General features: G+C 40.6%; 1 protein-coding gene across 1 annotated transcript; it reads left to right on the top strand.

Annotated features, from left to right (window-relative positions):
- The first annotated feature begins 582 nt into the window (after positions 1-582).
- On the top strand, positions 583-17,959 carry LOC117430950 (guanine nucleotide-binding protein G(i) subunit alpha-3). Its single transcript, XM_059003762.1, has 9 exons — positions 583-1,213; positions 9,177-9,219; positions 9,526-9,667; positions 10,735-10,892; positions 14,272-14,400; positions 15,417-15,546; positions 15,685-15,838; positions 15,967-16,178; positions 16,471-17,959. Exons 1-8 carry the CDS (start codon positions 1,096-1,098, stop codon positions 16,155-16,157), a joined length of 1,065 nt encoding a protein of 354 aa, XP_058859745.1. The 5' UTR covers positions 583-1,095; the 3' UTR covers positions 16,158-16,178; positions 16,471-17,959.
- The last annotated feature ends 785 nt before the right edge of the window (positions 17,960-18,744 follow it).

Genomic DNA, 18,744 nt, shown 5'->3' with positions numbered 1-18,744 from the left:
AGGAGTACGCATCGACGCAATTCGATTCTTTACCTGCTCCCCCCCCTCTCCCTCCCCCTCCCCCTCCCCCTCTCCCTCTCCCTCCCCCTCCCCCTCCCCCTCTCCCTCTCCCTCTCCCTCTCTGTCGTGCACTATATGTTATGACAGTACTGTGCAGTGTACTTTTAAGAACAGCCAGGAGGGGGAGCCCCAATTCTTTTTACTGCGATCGAATAACAACAGAAGCTTCACGTGCACCTGAGTGATCAGCAGTTTGAGGAAAAACAGTGGATTCGAATTTTAATTTAATCTGCGTCATTAGTGGTGTTTTTTTAACCCACATTGAGTAATAAGAGGCAGGGAAGTAAACTGCCCAGTTATTTTGTAATAATTTAAACATTTTGTGTACATCAAAAAAAAAAAAGTCAGTTTTTGTAAATTGCAGTTATTCTTCCTTTCACACACACACACATGTATTTTGCATTACAATTACAGAGTAAACGTACCGCATACCAAAAACTACATCTCCCATACTCCCCCGCTTCCTCCATCCGGGTTCTGCGCACTGCCGATGCCTTCATTTGCATACAATTTGATTTTTTGTTCTGCTTCCAAACAGCAACGGAAACGGTGTGGGACCGTAACACAAAAAAACAGTTATCAAAGCACAAGAATTAAAAATCCGTCTGGGAGGACGGTTTTTGATTCGAAGTGAGACCGGGGGGGAAAGCGCCGATATCATTCGTCTACATTTTTGGCGTTTTTTTTTTTTGTGTGACCAATTTTTGGTTGTGTTTATTTTTAATGCTCTATTTTTTAGTTGAAAAGGGGAAGGGGTAACGCCTGGTTTAGTAGTTGTGTTGCTCTTTTGCGAAAGACAGTTGTGTATTATTACAGAGACTCGCAAAACGACATTTATTTGTCATTTATATAATTCAGTGACTAACTTGAATCGTTTTTGTTTTTTTAAATGCACGTCTTATTTTCCATGTGAGCGTGTTAGCGACCAACGCCTCTTCCGCTCTGAAGGCTTTTTTTTTTTCTGAAGAGCAATTGTTTTGTGCCGTGCGTTTGATTTTTATATCGAGTCTCTCGTATTTTTAATTAAAAAACAAAATGGGTTGCACGCTGAGCGTCGAAGACAAGGCGGCGGCGGAGAGGAGCAAGATGATTGACAAGAATTTGAGAGAAGACGGCGAGAAAGCGTCTCGGGAGGTGAAACTTTTGTTGCTGGGTAAGTCGTGCAAGATTACATTATCTAACTAACCAACAACCCGGTCTACTGCATATGTTATTAAGCTACATACCTGGGACCCCGTGTGATTTATGCCAGCGATTTATTTACACCCGGTTGGAATTCAATCAGAATTTCCCTCCTGGCGAGGTGAAACTTTTTAAGATGTATAACATTTTTACAAAACTTTCAAGCCTTACAGTTTGAGTGTACTGGTCTCTCTGATTAGTAGTACTCTACCAGCTACACTATTATTATTATTATTATTATTATTATTATTATTGGAGTTGAATATCTCTCGAAGCATACACGATAGACTGCTGTCGGAGAATTAACCCTTCAGCTAAATAAATCTAGATCGGCTGTACTTGGTTCCCTCCGCAGAACAATGTTCTTCGTTGGCTGATAAATTAAATCGTTCTCTGCTAGCGCTTTGTTAAATGGAGAGCCAAACGTTGGCATTTTCTCCCTTGAGATCCAAACCGCACTTTCTTAAATATTTTGATTTTGCGTTTTGTTTCTGTGCTTGTCGCGGTGCCGTTTAAAACCAAACAAAAAATAACTGAACGTGGTCCAGAGGGCCGAAAAAAGTTAGTGCTAGGGAACGCAAAATCCGAATTTGATTCGTAACCTTTTGAAATAAAGTAACGATAAACGAAAGCGTTTGTAGTTTGAATTTCTAAACTGTACATCTCTGCACTTATTGCGTAAACCCCCTTAGTATATTATTGTAGTCAGCTGATGCTTTTAAATTTATATATTTTTTAATAGTAACACACACTTTTTCGACCATTTCTCTCCAGATTACCGGAGGGGTGTTAGTAGTACTGTAGTGTACCCCGCCCCTGAGCCCCCCCCCCAGCACATTTTATACACAAACAGCTCCTTTTATTTATTCAGATTTATTCCCATCACGCTATCCCCTCTCACGAGATGAACATTTCATTAAATCCCTGAAAAGAAGATTCAACAACTTTACTTTCAAATGATATAGGCATTTAGACTGAAAATACACTTGCTAAATTTAACATAGATAAAGGCGTCTGCCAAACAAGTAAAAAAAATAAATAAATACATAAATTCTTAGCAGACGCCCTTATCCAGGGCGACTTACAATTGTTACAAGATATCACATTATTTCACATTATACAGATATCACATTATTTTTACATACAATTCCCCATTTATACAGTTGGGTTTTTACTGGAGCAATCTAGGTAAAGTACCTTGCTCAAGGGTACAGCAGCAGTGTCCCCCACCTGGGATTGAACCCACAACCCTCCGGTCAAGAGTCCAGAGCCCTAACCACTACTCCACACTGCTGTTTTTAAATGTAATTTAACATTTACTGGAAAGTTTTTTTCGTTTGTGTTTTTTTTATTAACACATGTTTAGTTGCCAGAATAGATGCACCCCTTTTTTACACTGTAGATTTGTACATTTAATCTCTTATTCAGGTGTTTGCATTTTCATAAACAATTTAAATACCTCCAGTGATCTTTCACGAGTCATTTGTTTAGGTGACAGTCTTGCCTGGTGTGTCTGTGCAGCAGTGTGCAAGACAATTTGTTTGCAGGATTCACTGAATAGTGCCATTGTTACACACTGTGTAACACTCTGTACTTATCTGAGCTCCAGAGTCAATGCAAATAACCACGTTTGCATTTTACACAGTGTGGCAGAAAACGTTTTGTCCGAATACGTCACAGTTCACAATGTGATTATTAAAAAACACAGGTATTTATTTTTTAGAATGAGCACACTTTATTTGAATATTTAATGTTACTTCCTGGTGATATGCCAGGGTTTGTTTAACTTTGCATTTGTTTTTGTTTTTTTGCCAGTTTCTATGATGTGGTTCATTCATGCTTTGAGCACGTCCTCTGTGCATTCACTGTCTCTGTGCTCACAGTAATTGCATTTTAATCTGTAATTGATGGGGCTGGCAGCACAGCATTGTTACAGAATGCTGGCATGGTAGGGTAGATGTGAACATCACCACGTCGTCCTTCTTAAACCAGCTTTATATTCCATGCTATTCATTTCCTGTGCTGGGTAGAGGTTTAGATTATTGAAGCAAACCCAGATCAGACAGTTCTGAATAATCTACAGCACACCTGAGCCAGAATAAGAAATGTTATTGAACCCTGTGCTCTGATTGGAGTAACGATCCAATTAAGACCAGTACATTGTACTGTTTCATTTAGTATTTAACATGCATAATTTTTTTTTTTTTTTAAAGCACTGAAGTGAATGAGCATTATTTTGTATTTCAGTCACTTTTTATGATGTCACATTTATGGTATTATAGTTGTGAATTTCAGTTGAAGTGGTGGATTTACTTCCTGGCTGTCCAGCAGCTGTAATTATTTATTATTATTATTATTATTATTATTATTATTATTATTATTATTATTATTATTTTGTTGGGATACACAGACACAAATCAATCTGCTTCCTTTAACAGGACACAGCAGCAGTAAAAATTCTTTGTAATCCAGGAAGTGATGTAGCAGCGTTTCCTAATTGTTAAATGGCAGCTTTATATATTTAAAAAAAAAAAAAAAAAAAAAACACATTGGGTGCGCCAACACTTAAAGATTTGCCTCCAGTGTGTCATCCAGAGATCAGTCTCCAATCTCGCACTGAGTGCTCTCCTTAAACCATCATAACTGATACCACCAAACGAGCACACGTTCCATCAAGCCATTGAGTTTAAAGACATGTTAACATGAACGGCGATCCTCTAGCCCTGCGCTTTCTGGTGGAGTGGAGACACAGATGCTCGTGTGAATTTTAAGAGCTGTTTTATCCAGCATGGTTTACTTATTGGAGTCTGGTTCAGGTTCCCCAGAATACTACTTTTTTACATCCTCTGTGTTTCTAAACACCATCAATCCTTTCCTGAACACCTTATAGACAGGGAAGCTGGAGTAAAGCGAGTCCAAACTGTTTGCTGATCAGGGTGTCGACATGAATAACAAGTAGGCTCTTCCTTATGCACGTGAAACTCCGCATTGATAAAGCTAGTTTTAGAACGTGGGGTTTTAACTGTTTATTGAGTTATGTGGTGAGAACGTAGCGTGTTTTAATCAACCATACTTGAACTCCTATTTTCATTATGTGCTAATTCTCCTGTCTCTGGTTGCTGTCAGCCTATTGGCATACTATGTATTATTTTCCCTCAGTATTGTATTCAATAGCCTCTTCCTTGCATATAAAGCTTCTTTTGAAGATGTGGAGGCTGCTTTAGTAGGCAGGGTGTGCTGTTGCAAAACTGGCCTTTTTTTATTACTGAGGTGTCATTTATTTTGTGTGCTGACCTGCACCTCTATTATAAATACCCACAGATCTGAACCAGCCATTGTTTTATATGTTTGTTTATTTCTCTAAAAGCTTATTTGTACTTTGTGATAGCTTTGTTGTATTGATCGGAAGATGTGTGAAGCTTCACAATGGTGGCTAGCTGTTAATAAAGCCCCAACTTCATTTCTTAAACATTTGTTCACATGATGTTCTTTACATTGAGTGGAAGCTGTGTGGTTTTAGGCCAGTTCCTCTTGTGTTCTGTAATGCCTTCCTGAAATAAAAGCTCTTCTCTTGCAATGTTTTCAATTGTGTTTTTATCCAGGGCTCTCTGTGAGCTTCGTTATTGGGCCGCTGAATGTTCTGTGAAGAGTCTGGAGCTATTCCAAACTACTTCTGGGCTTTAATCCAGTTTTGTTACAATGAGTCAGCTACCAGTTTCTGAGCCCGACTGTCACTTTTCAATTCGACTTGTCTACTATTTGGTGCTTCCTTTATTTTATACACGTTTTAGTGTTTCATAGCCTTCCTGCTGGAGTGAGTGCAGTGGATTTCTGAAACTCCTCCCTCCCTCGCCGCTGTTCCAGATGAGTTTATACCGCCATAGCTGAAGTGGTTGTGGTTTGAAATATTGAAGCTCCAGGAGTTTCTTTGAAGCACAGTGTTATTTGAGCATGCATGGCTGTCGGGAAGATGTGGCAGGCGTTTTCTTATGTTGCATTGAAGCAAAATGAAACCTTCAAAGTTCAGGCAACTGTACGATTTGAGGGTTTATGTTTACACTTGGCAAATGCTAAAACTTTGAGCTGAAGACAGTCCGATGAAAGGCATGAAGTTACGGTTGACTGTGATGAAAGTGTGTCATGGTTTCAGCAGTTTGTTTTAGACATTAATTGTTTTCTGTCCTAAAGAGAAGTTGGATAATTCTCTGCACCATATTGTGCAGTAGGTAGTCACTGCTTCAGTTTAGCTTGGCTGCATTGACTAGATGTATAGTTTACCTAAATGATTTCGCTCATGAAGCAAGGGACTGAATTGTTACTGTGCCTTATCACAATCTTTTTTTTTGTTTCCTTAAGAAAGTACCCTTGATTGTGCTACATACTGCAATCTGCTTGTCAAACTTGGAAAAACAAAAGGCTGTGTTTGTGGTTAAGTCTGTGCCATTGGCTGTTGATAAAAAATATTTGCTGTGTTTCCTTTTTAAGACGGATTTTGTGATCTGGTGATATGCGTGGTATTGGTACAGCTGCTGCTGTAAGACTGATAATAATGCATTAACGTGGTTGAATCTGATTCTGGTAGCTGGATTTCTACTGGACCATGTAATCAGATGTGTTGCATTTACTGCGTGTAACATGCATTCTGTGCTACAGTAATGTGCAGTTAGTCAACATTGTTTAAAACATATGGTAGAAAGAAAAAGTTAAATCCTTTCCGGGCATGCCTTTCTCTGACAGATGGTGGCTGATGTTTCTAAAACGATACTTATGTTGTGATTTTCTGTACTAGCTTATTTCTAATCTGTGTACCTGATCCATCGTTTTAAAGTGGAAATTCTTGTAGCTTCAGTGCTCTGCGATCTGATAGGTGGGGTTTCATGGAGGTCTCCCCACACCCAGTACAGCAGTAGAAGAGGGATGCATTCCACTACCGCATGTATACCATTAGTTTGGCAGCTAAGCACTATTGTGGTAAACATTTCTTTCTAGATTGTAGTCTTAAAGTTTTTGAGCGTTCTATAATCTTTTTTTTTTTTCTTTTTCTTGATGTAAAAACTGAAGCGGAATTCAACTTTTTATAAACCTTTCGGTCCTAGTTGTTGCAAATTTTATAAATATCGACCTTTATTTATTTTATTTAATTCAAAATGAAGTCCTCATCAACAAGGTAAGGCCGTGACTGAGTCGAGTATATTTCAGTGCTTTCCAAAGAACGGCTTCATAATTGCATGTCATTTATTTTAGGATGGTGAGTCACACTCTCTTAACCAGTGCACTACATGAATTTGCTTTTAACAAATACTGAGAAGGAGATTGAGGAAAGTACAGGAATTACACACACAAAGAGACTGGGAAGCATTGTAAATAATGCAAGATGGAAACTGTTACATTGTTAGCAGGTTTTTTTATGGGCAGTTTTTCATATTTGACTTTCTCTCATGATGTACAATAAATCTTTTATAGCGCAAGGGATTTCCGCTTTTACAGTGGATACAATTTCACAAGTAGAAGTGACCAGCCGTTACCCTCCATGGATAAACCCGAAGCAGCGTGCTTTACCTTCAAAGCTTTTGATAGGTTTAGAATCACACTGCAGCTTCCACTTCTGTTAAGGGACTTTTTAATGACTATTTTTCAAAGGGATTTTCCGCAATACAAATTTTATCTTGGGTTTGTTTGATCTCCTCTCGGTAACATGACCAGTCAGCAATCTGCATTATAATCTCTTGGCTCTGTTCATCACACTGCCCCTTCCTATCTCCAATCCCTCGTGTCTCTTTATATTCCCCTGCTCGCTCCTTCTCTTCTCTCCTTCCTCCCCTGCTCGCTCCTTCTCTTCACTCTCCTTCCTCCCCTGCTCGCTCCTTCTCTTCTCTCCTTCCTCCCCTGCTCGCTTCTTCTCTTCGCTCTCCTTCCTCCCCTGCTCGCTCCTTCTCTTCGCTCTCCTTCCTCCCCTGCTCGCTCCTTCTCTTCGCTCTCCTTCCTCCCCTGCTCGCTCCTTCTCTTCGCTCTCCTTCCTCCCCTGCTCGCTCCTTCTCTTCGCTCTCCTTCCTCCCCTGCTCGCTCCTTCTCTTCGCTCTCCTTCCTCCCCTGCTCGCTCCTTCTCTTCGCTCTCCTTCCTCCCCTGCTCGCTCCTTCTCTTCGCTCTCCTTCCTCCCCTGCTCGCTCCTTCTCTTCGCTCTCCTTCCTCCCCTGCTCGCTCCTTCTCTTCGCTCTCCTTCCTCCCCTGCTCGCTCCTTCTCTTCGCTCTCCTTCCTCCCCTGCTCGCTCCTTCTCTTCGCTCTCCTTCCTCCCCTGCTCGCTCCTTCTCTTCGCTCTCCTTCCTCCCCTGCTCGCTCCTTCTCTTCGCTCTCCTTCCTCCCCTGCTCGCTCCTTCTCTTCGCTCTCCTTCCTCCCCTGCTCGCTCCTTCTCTTCTCTCCTTCCTCCCCTGCTCGCTCCTTCTCTTCTCTCCTTCCTCCCCTGCTCGCTCCTTCTCTTTGCTCTCCTTCCTCCCCTGCTCGCTCCTTCTCTTCTCTCCTTCCTCCCCTGCTCGCTCCTTCTCTTCTCTCCTTCCTCCCCTGCTCGCTCCTTCTCTTTGCTCTCCTTCCTCCCCTGCTCGCTCCTATTTTATATATATATATAATTTTTTAGATTTATTTGGTATGTATTGTATATGTGTGTTTTGCAATTTTAGTAGCTGTAACTTGTATCTGTTTATATTTTAATTTCTAAGTTGCTTTGGATAAAAGCGTCTGCTAAATAAATGATAGTAAGAGAGTCAATCTTCCTAAATTCGTCAGTGTGTATTCAAGAGCACCTGTAGTGTAGATTTTTTAATTGCCTGCTTAGCACAAGTCTACCTTATTGTAAACTCTGCAGGTGTTACAGCCCTGATGGGTTTGTTTGCTGTCCTTGTGGTCAAGGTCAGATGCCTGATGGGCCATCTTGGAGGCTTTGCTTGCGAGATGGACACCCCTGAGCTTTGTAACCTTAAGTTTAGTTACTACCAAAACAGAAAATGCCTCTTCATTGCGTGTCTCGCTGGGAAAACTATACTGTTGTGCCAGGAAACATTTGCCCAGGCTCCCTGGACTGCAGATGGATCATTCTCCTTCAGGAGAGAATTAGTTTGCCAGCTGAGGAGCAATCTGCCGCAGTACATTTTGAGTAAGGCCGGTTGCACTGAAGGGATGCGGTCCTGTGATGTGTTGGGTTTGCTGTTTCAATTTTAATATGAAAAGTTAAACTGCACGTAGACAGTTAGAAACCTCAGTGTGATGACATTAGGAAATAATCTCCGGGGTCACTTGACAAGCGTAAATTCATAATATAATAATAATAATTTTTAGTAGTAGTGAAATGTGACTTACTGATAACCTGCTTGGAACAGTGACTGTGTTAAATAAAGCTTGGTTTTGCCTCAGTCCGCTGCAGTTCTTTCAATTGGCCGCAGTAAGATGTTGCTGCAATGCAAGCTTACTGTAGATATCACAAGCAGCATCAATTACATGTGCATAAACAACGTGTATTATTTCAATCATAAAAACATGATTACTGTTCTGTATAACATTTAAACTGCATGTGAAATGTTTTATTCCATTTATATGGGTTACCTGTACAATAGGATTTTCAATCAAATATAATAATGATGATGTCACCAGTAAATTATGCAAATTAGTACCATTGAAGGTTCGAACCTTCGAAGGTCAAAATGTACCCTATGTTGCAGCCCTAATTTAAATTTACTGACTTTGCAATACTTTTGTGGTGTTATGGCACTGAAAGGCATTAGGTGAAACATTTCTGAATGTGACTTAGTTATATCTGGCATATTGGTTATATGTGTCAGTATTATATCCAGTTCACTTTGATGTAACATTAGCTTCTGGTCTCTGCAGAATTATAATATCATTACTGCTTTGGTAAGAATTACATTTTTTTTTTCTTATTACAGGTGCTGGAGAGTCTGGGAAAAGTACCATCGTGAAGCAGATGAAGTGAGTCCAGCATCACAACTCTGCTCTATACGGCATACTCAATTCAAAAGCTTTTTGAATCTACACCCAAAGACTTTTGGTTATCCCTGTTCCACACGTTTGCAAGATATTCTCCTAGTGTTAAGTGAAAAATAAGTAGTTTTATATTCAGTGCTTAGCTTATAACCCCCAATTAGCAAAAACACATGTTCAAATTTTGCACGGTTAAATGATACTCCTCTTTCCTAATGAGCAAAATCCCAATCCCATGTGATTTGAACCCTTGAATGTTTCGTGGGTTTTCTGATTCGGTCTTTTATTCCTCAGAATTATTCATGAAGATGGATATTCAGAGGAGGAATGTAAGCAGTACAAAGTGGTTGTGTACAGCAACACAATCCAGTCTATTATTGCAATAATCCGAGCCATGGGAAGACTACAGATAGACTTTGGAGACCCGACACGAGCGGTAAGTACTCTAGCATCATTTGTACCACCATAGTTAGCCACTACTCTGTGTATTTTCAGTGGCTGAATTTTTCTGAATTGTAGACTTCAGGTATTTACAGCATAATGGGGATCCGTTTTAAGGATTGTGATTTAGGTACCAATTCTCCAGAATGGCAGCGTTTCTGGACAAGAAACTTCTGTCATTGGGGCACCACGGCAAACCGAGTGCTTCAGATATAAAATAGCACGCGTGCCACCTGCAGCTTGAGTTCTGCTCAATGCGGCTGCTTTGGGAATGGAAAGCAGTGCTGACCCAGTCGAACGGGTCATTTGAGTGCCTGAGGCACATGGACTGTGTCCTGGAGGGCAGTGAAATCATACACGAGGAGAAAACCAACCCTGAGACAAGCTTGCTTCTCCATTTCTAACTCCTTTTGGAGCGTCAGTAACTTTCTGTTCCTCATAAGCAGAGCTTCCCCTGCAACAGCACTACGTTATTATGCTAGGGCTCGTTTTTGTTCAGCAAATAAAAACGTATGCTGCAAAGCTGTTGATTTCCTTCAGCACCCTTGATCTGGGTCAGGCTGCTGTTTTCATATTTTATTGATTGCAAGCTGTGCTGTGCATTGTTAGTTTTTCCTCCCTCATTTAAAAAAATGTCATGTTTCCGCATGCCTGGAGCAGAGAAAAAAAGCCTTTTATTTATCAATAACTCTTTACTGTGTTGGGGAGGTGGGTACATTTAATTTGATAATGGGTTACTGATGTCCATGATCTTGGACAGCTGTTCATCTCTACCTCCACACCCCAAAGCTATTGAAAGAGTAAGGATTTGCTATCTTCACATTCCGTTTGCAGATTGAAGACTCTTGCCTGTTGTCTCTGTATTGTAAACGGATGGGTTGAGATGACATGCAGAAGCTGTTTGAAGTTTGCTGGGCGTTTGCAGGGTTTTGCACACACACGTACTTGATGATTACAGGAACATGCGTCGTCCTGCGTGCGTCATGCCTTTGTGCAGGACGGAGGAGCCTCTCTTCGCCGTGCCGTCAGCGTGTTTCTCTAACCCGTGTGTTTTTATTGTAGGACGATGCCCGGCAGTTGTTTGCGCTGGCAGGGACTGCCGAGGAGGGGATTATGAGTGCTGAACTGGCTGGTGTAATAAAGAGGCTATGGCAAGATGAGGGCGTCCAGGCCTGTTTTAACAGATCCAGAGAGTACCAGCTCAACGACTCTGCATCTTAGTAAGGAACTGCTTCCCCTTTTACTGTCGTTTTCTTTAATTTGCAAAAAACAAGGTTGCCCATTTCTTAGAATGCAGAATGGGTTTAGGTTGTGGGTCGGGGGTGGGTTTGGGCGGTGGGTCGGGGGTGGGTTTGGGCGGTGGGTCGGGGGTGGGTTTGGGTTGTGGGTCGGGGGTGGGTTTGGGCGGTGGGTCGGGGGTGGGTTTGGGCGGTGGGTTCGGGAGTGGGTTCGGGGGGTGGGGTCGGGAGTGGGTTCGGGGGGTGGGGTCGGGGGTGGGTTTGGGCGGTGGGTCGGGGGTGGGTTTGGGCGGTGGGTTCGGGAGTGGGTTTGGGGGGTGGGTTCGGGAGTGGGTTTGGGGGGTGGGTTCGGGAGTGGGTTTGGGCGGTGGGTCGGGGGTGGGTTTGGGCGGTGGGTCGGGGGTGGGTTTGGGCGGTGGGTCGGTGGTGGGTTCGGGTGGTGGGTCGGGACCACACCTGCATCTTGGTATACATCGTAGGTATTGTGTTGGTGTAAGGTTTGAGTGAGGTGACTTTCTGATTCATTTTGCAGCAGAGCTGAATTTAATGATTACATGCATGTTGATGTGGCTTTGATTCGGTATCTTGGCTGAGATTAGCTAGGTATATAACTACCAGAACTAAAATGATTGAGCAAAAGCAATAACAACAACAGGGCTGGTTTAATAGGAGTTTAAACATCCAAGCTGTTCTGTATGATGAATACTGTAGAGTAAATTACAACAGAAACGTTGTTCCCGACAGTGCTTTTATTTTAATCTCGGTTTCAGAGACCAGTGATGTCATTAACCACGTAACAGGATTATTTTTGAGCAGCCTGAATCGCTGTTCACGGTTGCTTTGACAACCTGTAAATTATGGTTTGTCTTTTTTTTTTTTTTACCGGAAAAGATAATTCAAATCTGATGCTTTGTTTGGGGTTAATAGTGTGACATGGAAACCAACACATGACTTCTAGTCAAAAAAAAAAAAAAAAAAGTTTCTGTCAGTGTTGTTTTCTGGATGTGTACTAAAATCACCTGTTTTATGAGTGCCTTTGTTCCAGAAATAAAAGCTTTCCCAATGTGTCGGTCGTTAATGTTTTTTATACATTACCAAGAAAGGTTACATTGTACTTGACCATTTTTAAAGCTGAACAGATTAAGAAAGTGAATCTGCAGAATGGGTTAAATATAGTAAAAATGTCCACAACATGAGTGCAGTGCTGCACAGAAAGAGAAGGCTGCATGTTTGTTTTTTCCAGCACGCACCCATGGGCATGAAGCCAGGCTTTTTATCTTGTACTGGTATTTCATGTAGGCGCTTGTTAAAGATTTTGATGCATAGCTTTGGTCCTGTAATTTTTAAAGCCTGTGCTTTCAATCCAACCTTTGTATTTATCTTGCACCCCTTTTTTCCAAAATGTACTTTCTAGTTCAGCATGAATTGCTAGAGAAAAACTATTAAAATTGCACTCAAAATAAACTTTTTTTTTTTCCTGGAATATTTAAGGCAAGCCCTTGCATGTATGGGAAGTCTATATAGCTAGTAAGCAGCAAAATGTATCTCTGGGCAAGGTTAAAGAAATGGCAAACTCCTTGTACTTCAGACAATAACAGCAGACTGCAGAAATATGTTAGCTGCAACATTATCAACTTATCGCCAGATAGAGATCAGCTCGCTTCAGTCCGCACCCTTTCTGCAGCCTGTAGTATGTTTAACTCTCTGCGTAGTGCAATGCTTCCATTCCACTTCAGTGGGTATATAGTGCAAAGGTTATTCAACAATGGGCTTGTTTTACTCTGTGAATGAGCCATGCAATACCCTTTCTGTGGAAGGGGGTGTAGTGTAGGGTTCCTGACCTGCGTATCTATCCCAGTGTTGTTGAGCTAAGAGATTGATATTTGTTCCAATGTTAAGATGAGTATAATTAAAAACCTCTGAAGTGACCACTAGAATAGGCTTTGCATTTTCAAAAACCCCAGATCAAGTAAGTGAATGGAAAATCAAAAGGGCTAGGATTGTTTTTTTAAAATACTTGGCTCCTGGCTGTCCACTCTAGTGTTACTTTACTGTAAAACACTTCAGACGAAAGGGGGTCGGGGTCTGTATTCAGGCACACGTCTGACACCACTTGCTCCGTTTCAGTGCTAGTGTACAGAAAAGGTTTTGCAAGTGCAGTGTTTTTTCACACAATTCCTTTTGCAATATTAACAATGGCTACAGCTCTAGCAAAAGCGCTGCTCTGATTTCTCTGAGGCTCTGTTCGGCACTTCTCAAATCTCCTCGTGATTCTGGTCCTCGCTCCTCTGCTCTTGAGATTGGAGCTCCTTTCCTGTCTCAGTTTTTGTAAGTACTCAGGGGGGCATGTTTGTGACGTAATAAGTGAATCAATAGAAGCACTTGGGCTGATGTGTTCCTTTATCTAAACCTGATCAGGCCGTTGGGCTATCTTTATCTCACAAAACATATCCTGCTGTCCCCCAGGTACTTGAGCAGACAAAGGAGATGCCGGTTACCCAGGAAACTGGTTGAACGCTTAATAGTAACATTCAAAAACTCCTCCTATTCTGAATGTAGCTGTGCATCAGTGTTTTCAATGCAGTCATGAGATCGAGTGGTTTTTGAGAGGGAAGGGGTATAAGTTCTAGATTTTACTATCGTGTGAAGGACGAATTCCTTTATTGTGGAAATAGAGGATTTATGACGGTCCTCAAAATAGGCAGCTTCTAAATAAACAGTGAGTGAGGGAAGAGATAAGAGGGACCATGGTTTATTATGACATCGCCCATGCAGAACCGTGGTGTTCTCTTGTTTGCTCTGCTCTGATCAATACATTTTATTTTTCAAACTGAACCTGATTTTTCTCCCCTCTCTGCCTTGAGTTGCTTTTTGCTTGTAATGATATTGGTGTGTTTTAAATCTGCACCCTCCGTCATTTTTATTTCCAGCCACGTACTTTAAACTGTTCTAAATAACAAGATCACAGTCTGATTTTTTTATAGTACAGGATTTATAGATGCACTTTTTTATTTATATAACATTCCTGGAAACACAATTTATCTCTGCCAGTTTTTCCCCCCCTAGTCTTACCTCCAAGAAAGACGTCAGATCAGTGCAAGCCAGAATACAAAGAGGCTTCAGTATATGTGGCAACTGATGTTTGCTGACTGTTGTTGTTCCCTTAGTGATATGATAAAGGGGTTATGTCCTATATACTTAATCCAAGAAAAAAAGCTGCATATCTTGTGCATACATACTGGCCATAGGGCTGCCGTGTGCATGTATTATTATTATTATTATTATTATTATTATTATTATTATTATTATTATTATTATTATTATTTAGGCTAGTGTCTAAATGTTTTCTTTCTCTTTTTAGTTACCTCAATGACTTGGACAGAATATCCGAAACAAGTTACATCCCAACACAACAAGATGTGCTCCGAACCAGGGTGAAAACCACAGGCATAGTCGAGACTCACTTCACTTTCAAGGACCTGTACTTCAAGTAAGTTCTCAAACTCCTGACTGCTTCACAGTAAAATATCTATAATTACACACACACACACACACACACAGTGTATGTGACTGTAAGCCTAATTGGACCCAGGTGATACATGAATGGATCCAGGCACATCAGATTCTGAGGCATATGTTTGCTGTAGCTTGCTGAAATATGCAAGTAATACATGGACTGTAAAAAAAAAAAAAAAATTGATCTAATTTGGAATAAATTGTGTCAACAGCATACATTGTTGCTTTCATTTTTTTATATCCCCTGTAAGCCTTGCAGCTTTCAAAGAACCAATGTGTGTCACATGGTGTGGGGGAGGGATTATGGCTGCTTTGGCATCCTGCACCAGGAGTTTGGTTAGCATGTTATGTGACAGATAGATTTGCCATTGTTCAAAATATTATGTGCGTCTCCTGAAGGAACTTGGACTCATGTATTTGCTTATTTATTTTTCTAGTTGGAAGTGGTGATGCTTTAATTAACTCTCTTGTCAACTGAGAAAACCAGCTGCATAAAATTAACATTTCATAACTCGATGGTAGCTGCGCTGGAAACTGCTGTAGCTTGTTATTAAACTGTCAGGATTATTACAAAGTTCACAGCTTTTTTTTTTTTAAACCTGGTCATTATTTGCTTCATTAAATGGTGGGTTAGGCAGTGTACATGTATCCTTTGCACAAGCATTGCTTAGTTGCTCAAATGAGAATTTGAAATGGGCAAATTTTAAAAAACAAAAAACTTTGGTTTGTTTTATTCTTAACCAGGGGAGGATTTTTAACACGGTTTACAAATATAAAATACAATATGCTTGGTATTAAAACTCAAGACAGAAATATACTGTACATTTTTAGTGTAGTACTGTTCTTTCAAAATGCACTAGTAGTGCCACAAAAGGACTCTGTATTCTTGAGGGGCACCAGTGCTAAAAATGTTTTAAAAGGATGGATGGTTTATTTGTGTCATGCAGGTGCTGTGCCAGCTTACCTCCCTGTGTCTCATTTTTCTTTCAGGATGTTTGACGTTGGTGGCCAGCGATCTGAGCGGAAGAAGTGGATTCATTGCTTTGAAGGCGTCACGGCCATCATATTCTGCGTAGCACTCAGTGACTATGACCTTGTTCTTGCAGAGGATGAAGAAATGGTGAGTAATAATTTAGCATAGTTTGTTATAAGTTGTTTTGTATGTTGCAAGAGCCTTGCATTTGGTAATGTATGTGTCGAACGTTTTTATTTATTTAAAAGATGTTGTAACTTTCTTTTTTTCATTTCTCCCCTGCAGAATCGCATGCATGAGAGCATGAAGCTGTTTGACAGCATCTGCAATAACAAGTGGTTTACAGATACCTCTATAATCCTCTTCCTGAACAAGAAGGACCTTTTTGAGGAAAAGATCACGAGAAGTTCCCTTACCATCTGCTACCCCGAATATGCAGGTGTGGTTCGTGGTTTGAAATACTTGATGTTAGTTCGGAGTGTGCAGAGGACTCTTAATAGTTAATGTGGAGCTGTTGTAATGTTGATATGAACTGTCAAATGTTACGTTTGTTTTTTTTTCTCCTAGGTTCCAGCACTTACGAAGAAGCGGCTGCATACATTCAGTGCCAGTTTGAAGACCTCAACAGGCGAAAAGATACGAAGGAAATCTACACTCATTTCACCTGCGCCACAGACACGAAAAATGTGCAGTTTGTGTTTGATGCCGTGACTGATGTCATCATCAAAAACAACTTGAAAGAATGTGGACTTTACTGAACGCTTTGAAAGAACTTGCAGGTGACTCGCAGTAAACTTTCTGATAACAATAGGTATTGGTTCAATTCAGGGAATACCAAGCACTGGAGGAAATACTGCAAGTCTTACCCCTTTGTTGTTGATTACCCTGTCTGCTTTGACTTTGATATAGATCTTTTAAAACTAAACCTCATAGGGAACAAGTAATAAATGTAATTATTAAACAAACTGTTGTGTACAGCTTCAAAACACCCGTCTGAGATCCTGCAGACTGAAAGATCTCTTCAGTTTCTGGCTGAAGTTTTAATTTGCAGTCATTTTCTTCTTTTTGTAGGTCGTCCTTTTTTAGAGTGACGCATGAACACAGGCTGCAGATCGGTTCCTGTCTCCCCTGATTGGTTGCAGGTTTGTAGAAAAGGACCAAATGGAACCACCTGCTGCTGCTGCTGTTGCTGCATGCAGTCCTTGTATTCATCCGCGCCAAATCTGCATTCTGAATTGTTTTTTGTTTTTTTTTTTTTAATTAAAAAAACTCTGTAATATTTGATGCTATTAAGCAGACAAGATGAAATTCTGTAAATAAATCTGAAATTCAGCGGTGATATGCTGATCCATGCTAATCCTTTTTTTCTGAAGGCCGAGGGAGTGGGGGGGGGGGGGCACAGTGCCACATTTAAACAGTTTAGCAGTATGATTAGCGAAGCGACGGGAATTTTAAAACCTGGTTATCGAGTCGCCATCATCTTAGACCTAATGTCCTAATTTGTCCATGTTTAGGTTTAATCTCACTCCCGGGGTAAGCACTTTTTACTATGCACGCTGACCATGATGTGGTTCAAAGTTTTATTATGCTGGAACATGAGGCATGCTGTTGTCTTGTGCTGTTTCACCAAGTCATGTTGTAAATGGACAGAATGAATAAGGACATTTTTATGTTGCCAAACCTCTTCAGTAAGAAAATAAGGGGACCTCAAACGTGTACCCATAATTTAAGAAAACTGTACACATTTCTAATAAATGTGCAGGATTAGAGGGCGTTTGTATTGTAAGGTGTTCATGCAACGAGGCGTCCTTTAGGCATTGCTGTAACGATGTGATTGTATTACAGTTTGATACAGTGTGTATCTTTTAAAATCTTGTTTAATATGTTGATTTTTTTATTCCCCCTGTGAGATGCTTTCCTCTGGGCCCAAGGGATCTGCATGGAAATGAAGGGGATTAAAAAATGATTGCGTATTGGCTAACTGTAATGAATTAATCATTTCATTTTAACTTGCTTTAACAGAAGTTCTTCATTGAAACCAGTACTGTTAGTGCAGTCGTTCTGTATCTGCCAGCAATGTGAAAACAGTGTACTGTTAAACTTGCACTCCAGTATAAGGGATGTATATTTGGTCACATTAAATGATTAATATATGCAGTGTTTTTTTTTTTTTGTTTTTTTTTGACATGTCCAAGCTTTTCTTCCCCTCCCTGCCTCCACCTTTTTTCTTTTCTTTTATTAGATAATTTCCGCACAAACTGATTCATAATGAAAAGTAATCGGAAATCCAGATTGGCTTTTTTTTATTTTTTATAATTTGACATTTTTGTAACACGCTCTTTTATTTTACGTTATGGTGGCCCTCTATGCAGCTAGAGCATGCCTTTACCTTGTGAAATGTGGTGCCAAATAACCGATGCCGTTGTTAACTAACATTCTCCACTTGAATTTCTTTTCATGTACATTCCTTTGCTGAATTTGAATACATGTGGTATTCTGTCTATGACATTTTGTACAGGCTTAATGTTAATCTTGGCAATATTAAATGACAGTGATGGGCTCTCGTGTGTGTTGGAGTTTATTTGGTTTACAGAAATTGGCTAATATTAGGCCTAAATACATGCTGTATGTTTAGGTGTTTTTTTTTCTTCTTTTTTAATTTTTTTTTTTTATCTAAACACTGCAAGTTATTCCAGGACGTTTCTGTCCCCATCCCCAGCAGAGACTCACACCAAGCTCTCTTTAAATAATCCTTTTTAGTTTTACATGTTTTTGAATCCTGTTTTCTGGACCAGTTGTACAATACTTTCCACTCAAGGCACAGAATTGACTGGCGCACATAATGTGTGGATCTTAGCAGAGATTATTGTGCCCTTCGGTTCTGGTGCAAGTGGATTTGAAATGTAGCTGTCGAAGGATGACCCAGCAGTTTCCACTGCTGAAAGGTCTGGAACTTCCTGGAACAAGATGTTCGCTTATGGCTTGCTTCTTGTTGCTAATGATAAATGGTTTAGTAGACCCAAGTAACCCTCCAATTAGCTACAATAGTAGTTTGATTATTTTAAACCTGGAGTGGAATGGCCCTCTCCTGGCCTGGGATTGGTCACCCTGGTGTAGATCTGTGTATGGCAGTGAGTTATTCGTTCAATATACTGTAAACTCCGTAGAGGGATGACGTGTGTTTGAGCAGGATTTCCTGCACTATCATTTCTGTGTCTGTGGTTGCTGCAAAAGCATTTTTTTTTCTTTTTTGCTTCCTATCTACCTTTTTTGGATAGCACTTTCTCTTGACAGTGAAAAGCTTTCAGATTTGTGTACAAGCTGTGGTCATGTTCTATGTACAAG

Source organism: Acipenser ruthenus, chromosome 29 (genome assembly GCF_902713425.1).
Source record: "Acipenser ruthenus chromosome 29, fAciRut3.2 maternal haplotype, whole genome shotgun sequence".
In the NCBI taxonomy this organism is placed as follows: domain Eukaryota; kingdom Metazoa; phylum Chordata; class Actinopteri; order Acipenseriformes; family Acipenseridae; genus Acipenser; species Acipenser ruthenus.
This window is presented reverse-complemented; position numbering and strand designations above follow the sequence as displayed.

Coding starts and splice junctions, on each gene's coding strand:
- LOC117430950 (XM_059003762.1), top strand. CDS start 1,096: ATGGGTTGCACGCTGAGCGTCGAAGACAAGGCGGCGGCGGAGAGGAGC. Junction 1,214..9,176: donor GGTGAAACTTTTGTTGCTGG/GTAAGTCGTGCA, acceptor TTCTTATTACAG/GTGCTGGAGAGTCTGGGAAA. Junction 9,220..9,525: donor ACCATCGTGAAGCAGATGAA/GTGAGTCCAGCA, acceptor TTTATTCCTCAG/AATTATTCATGAAGATGGAT.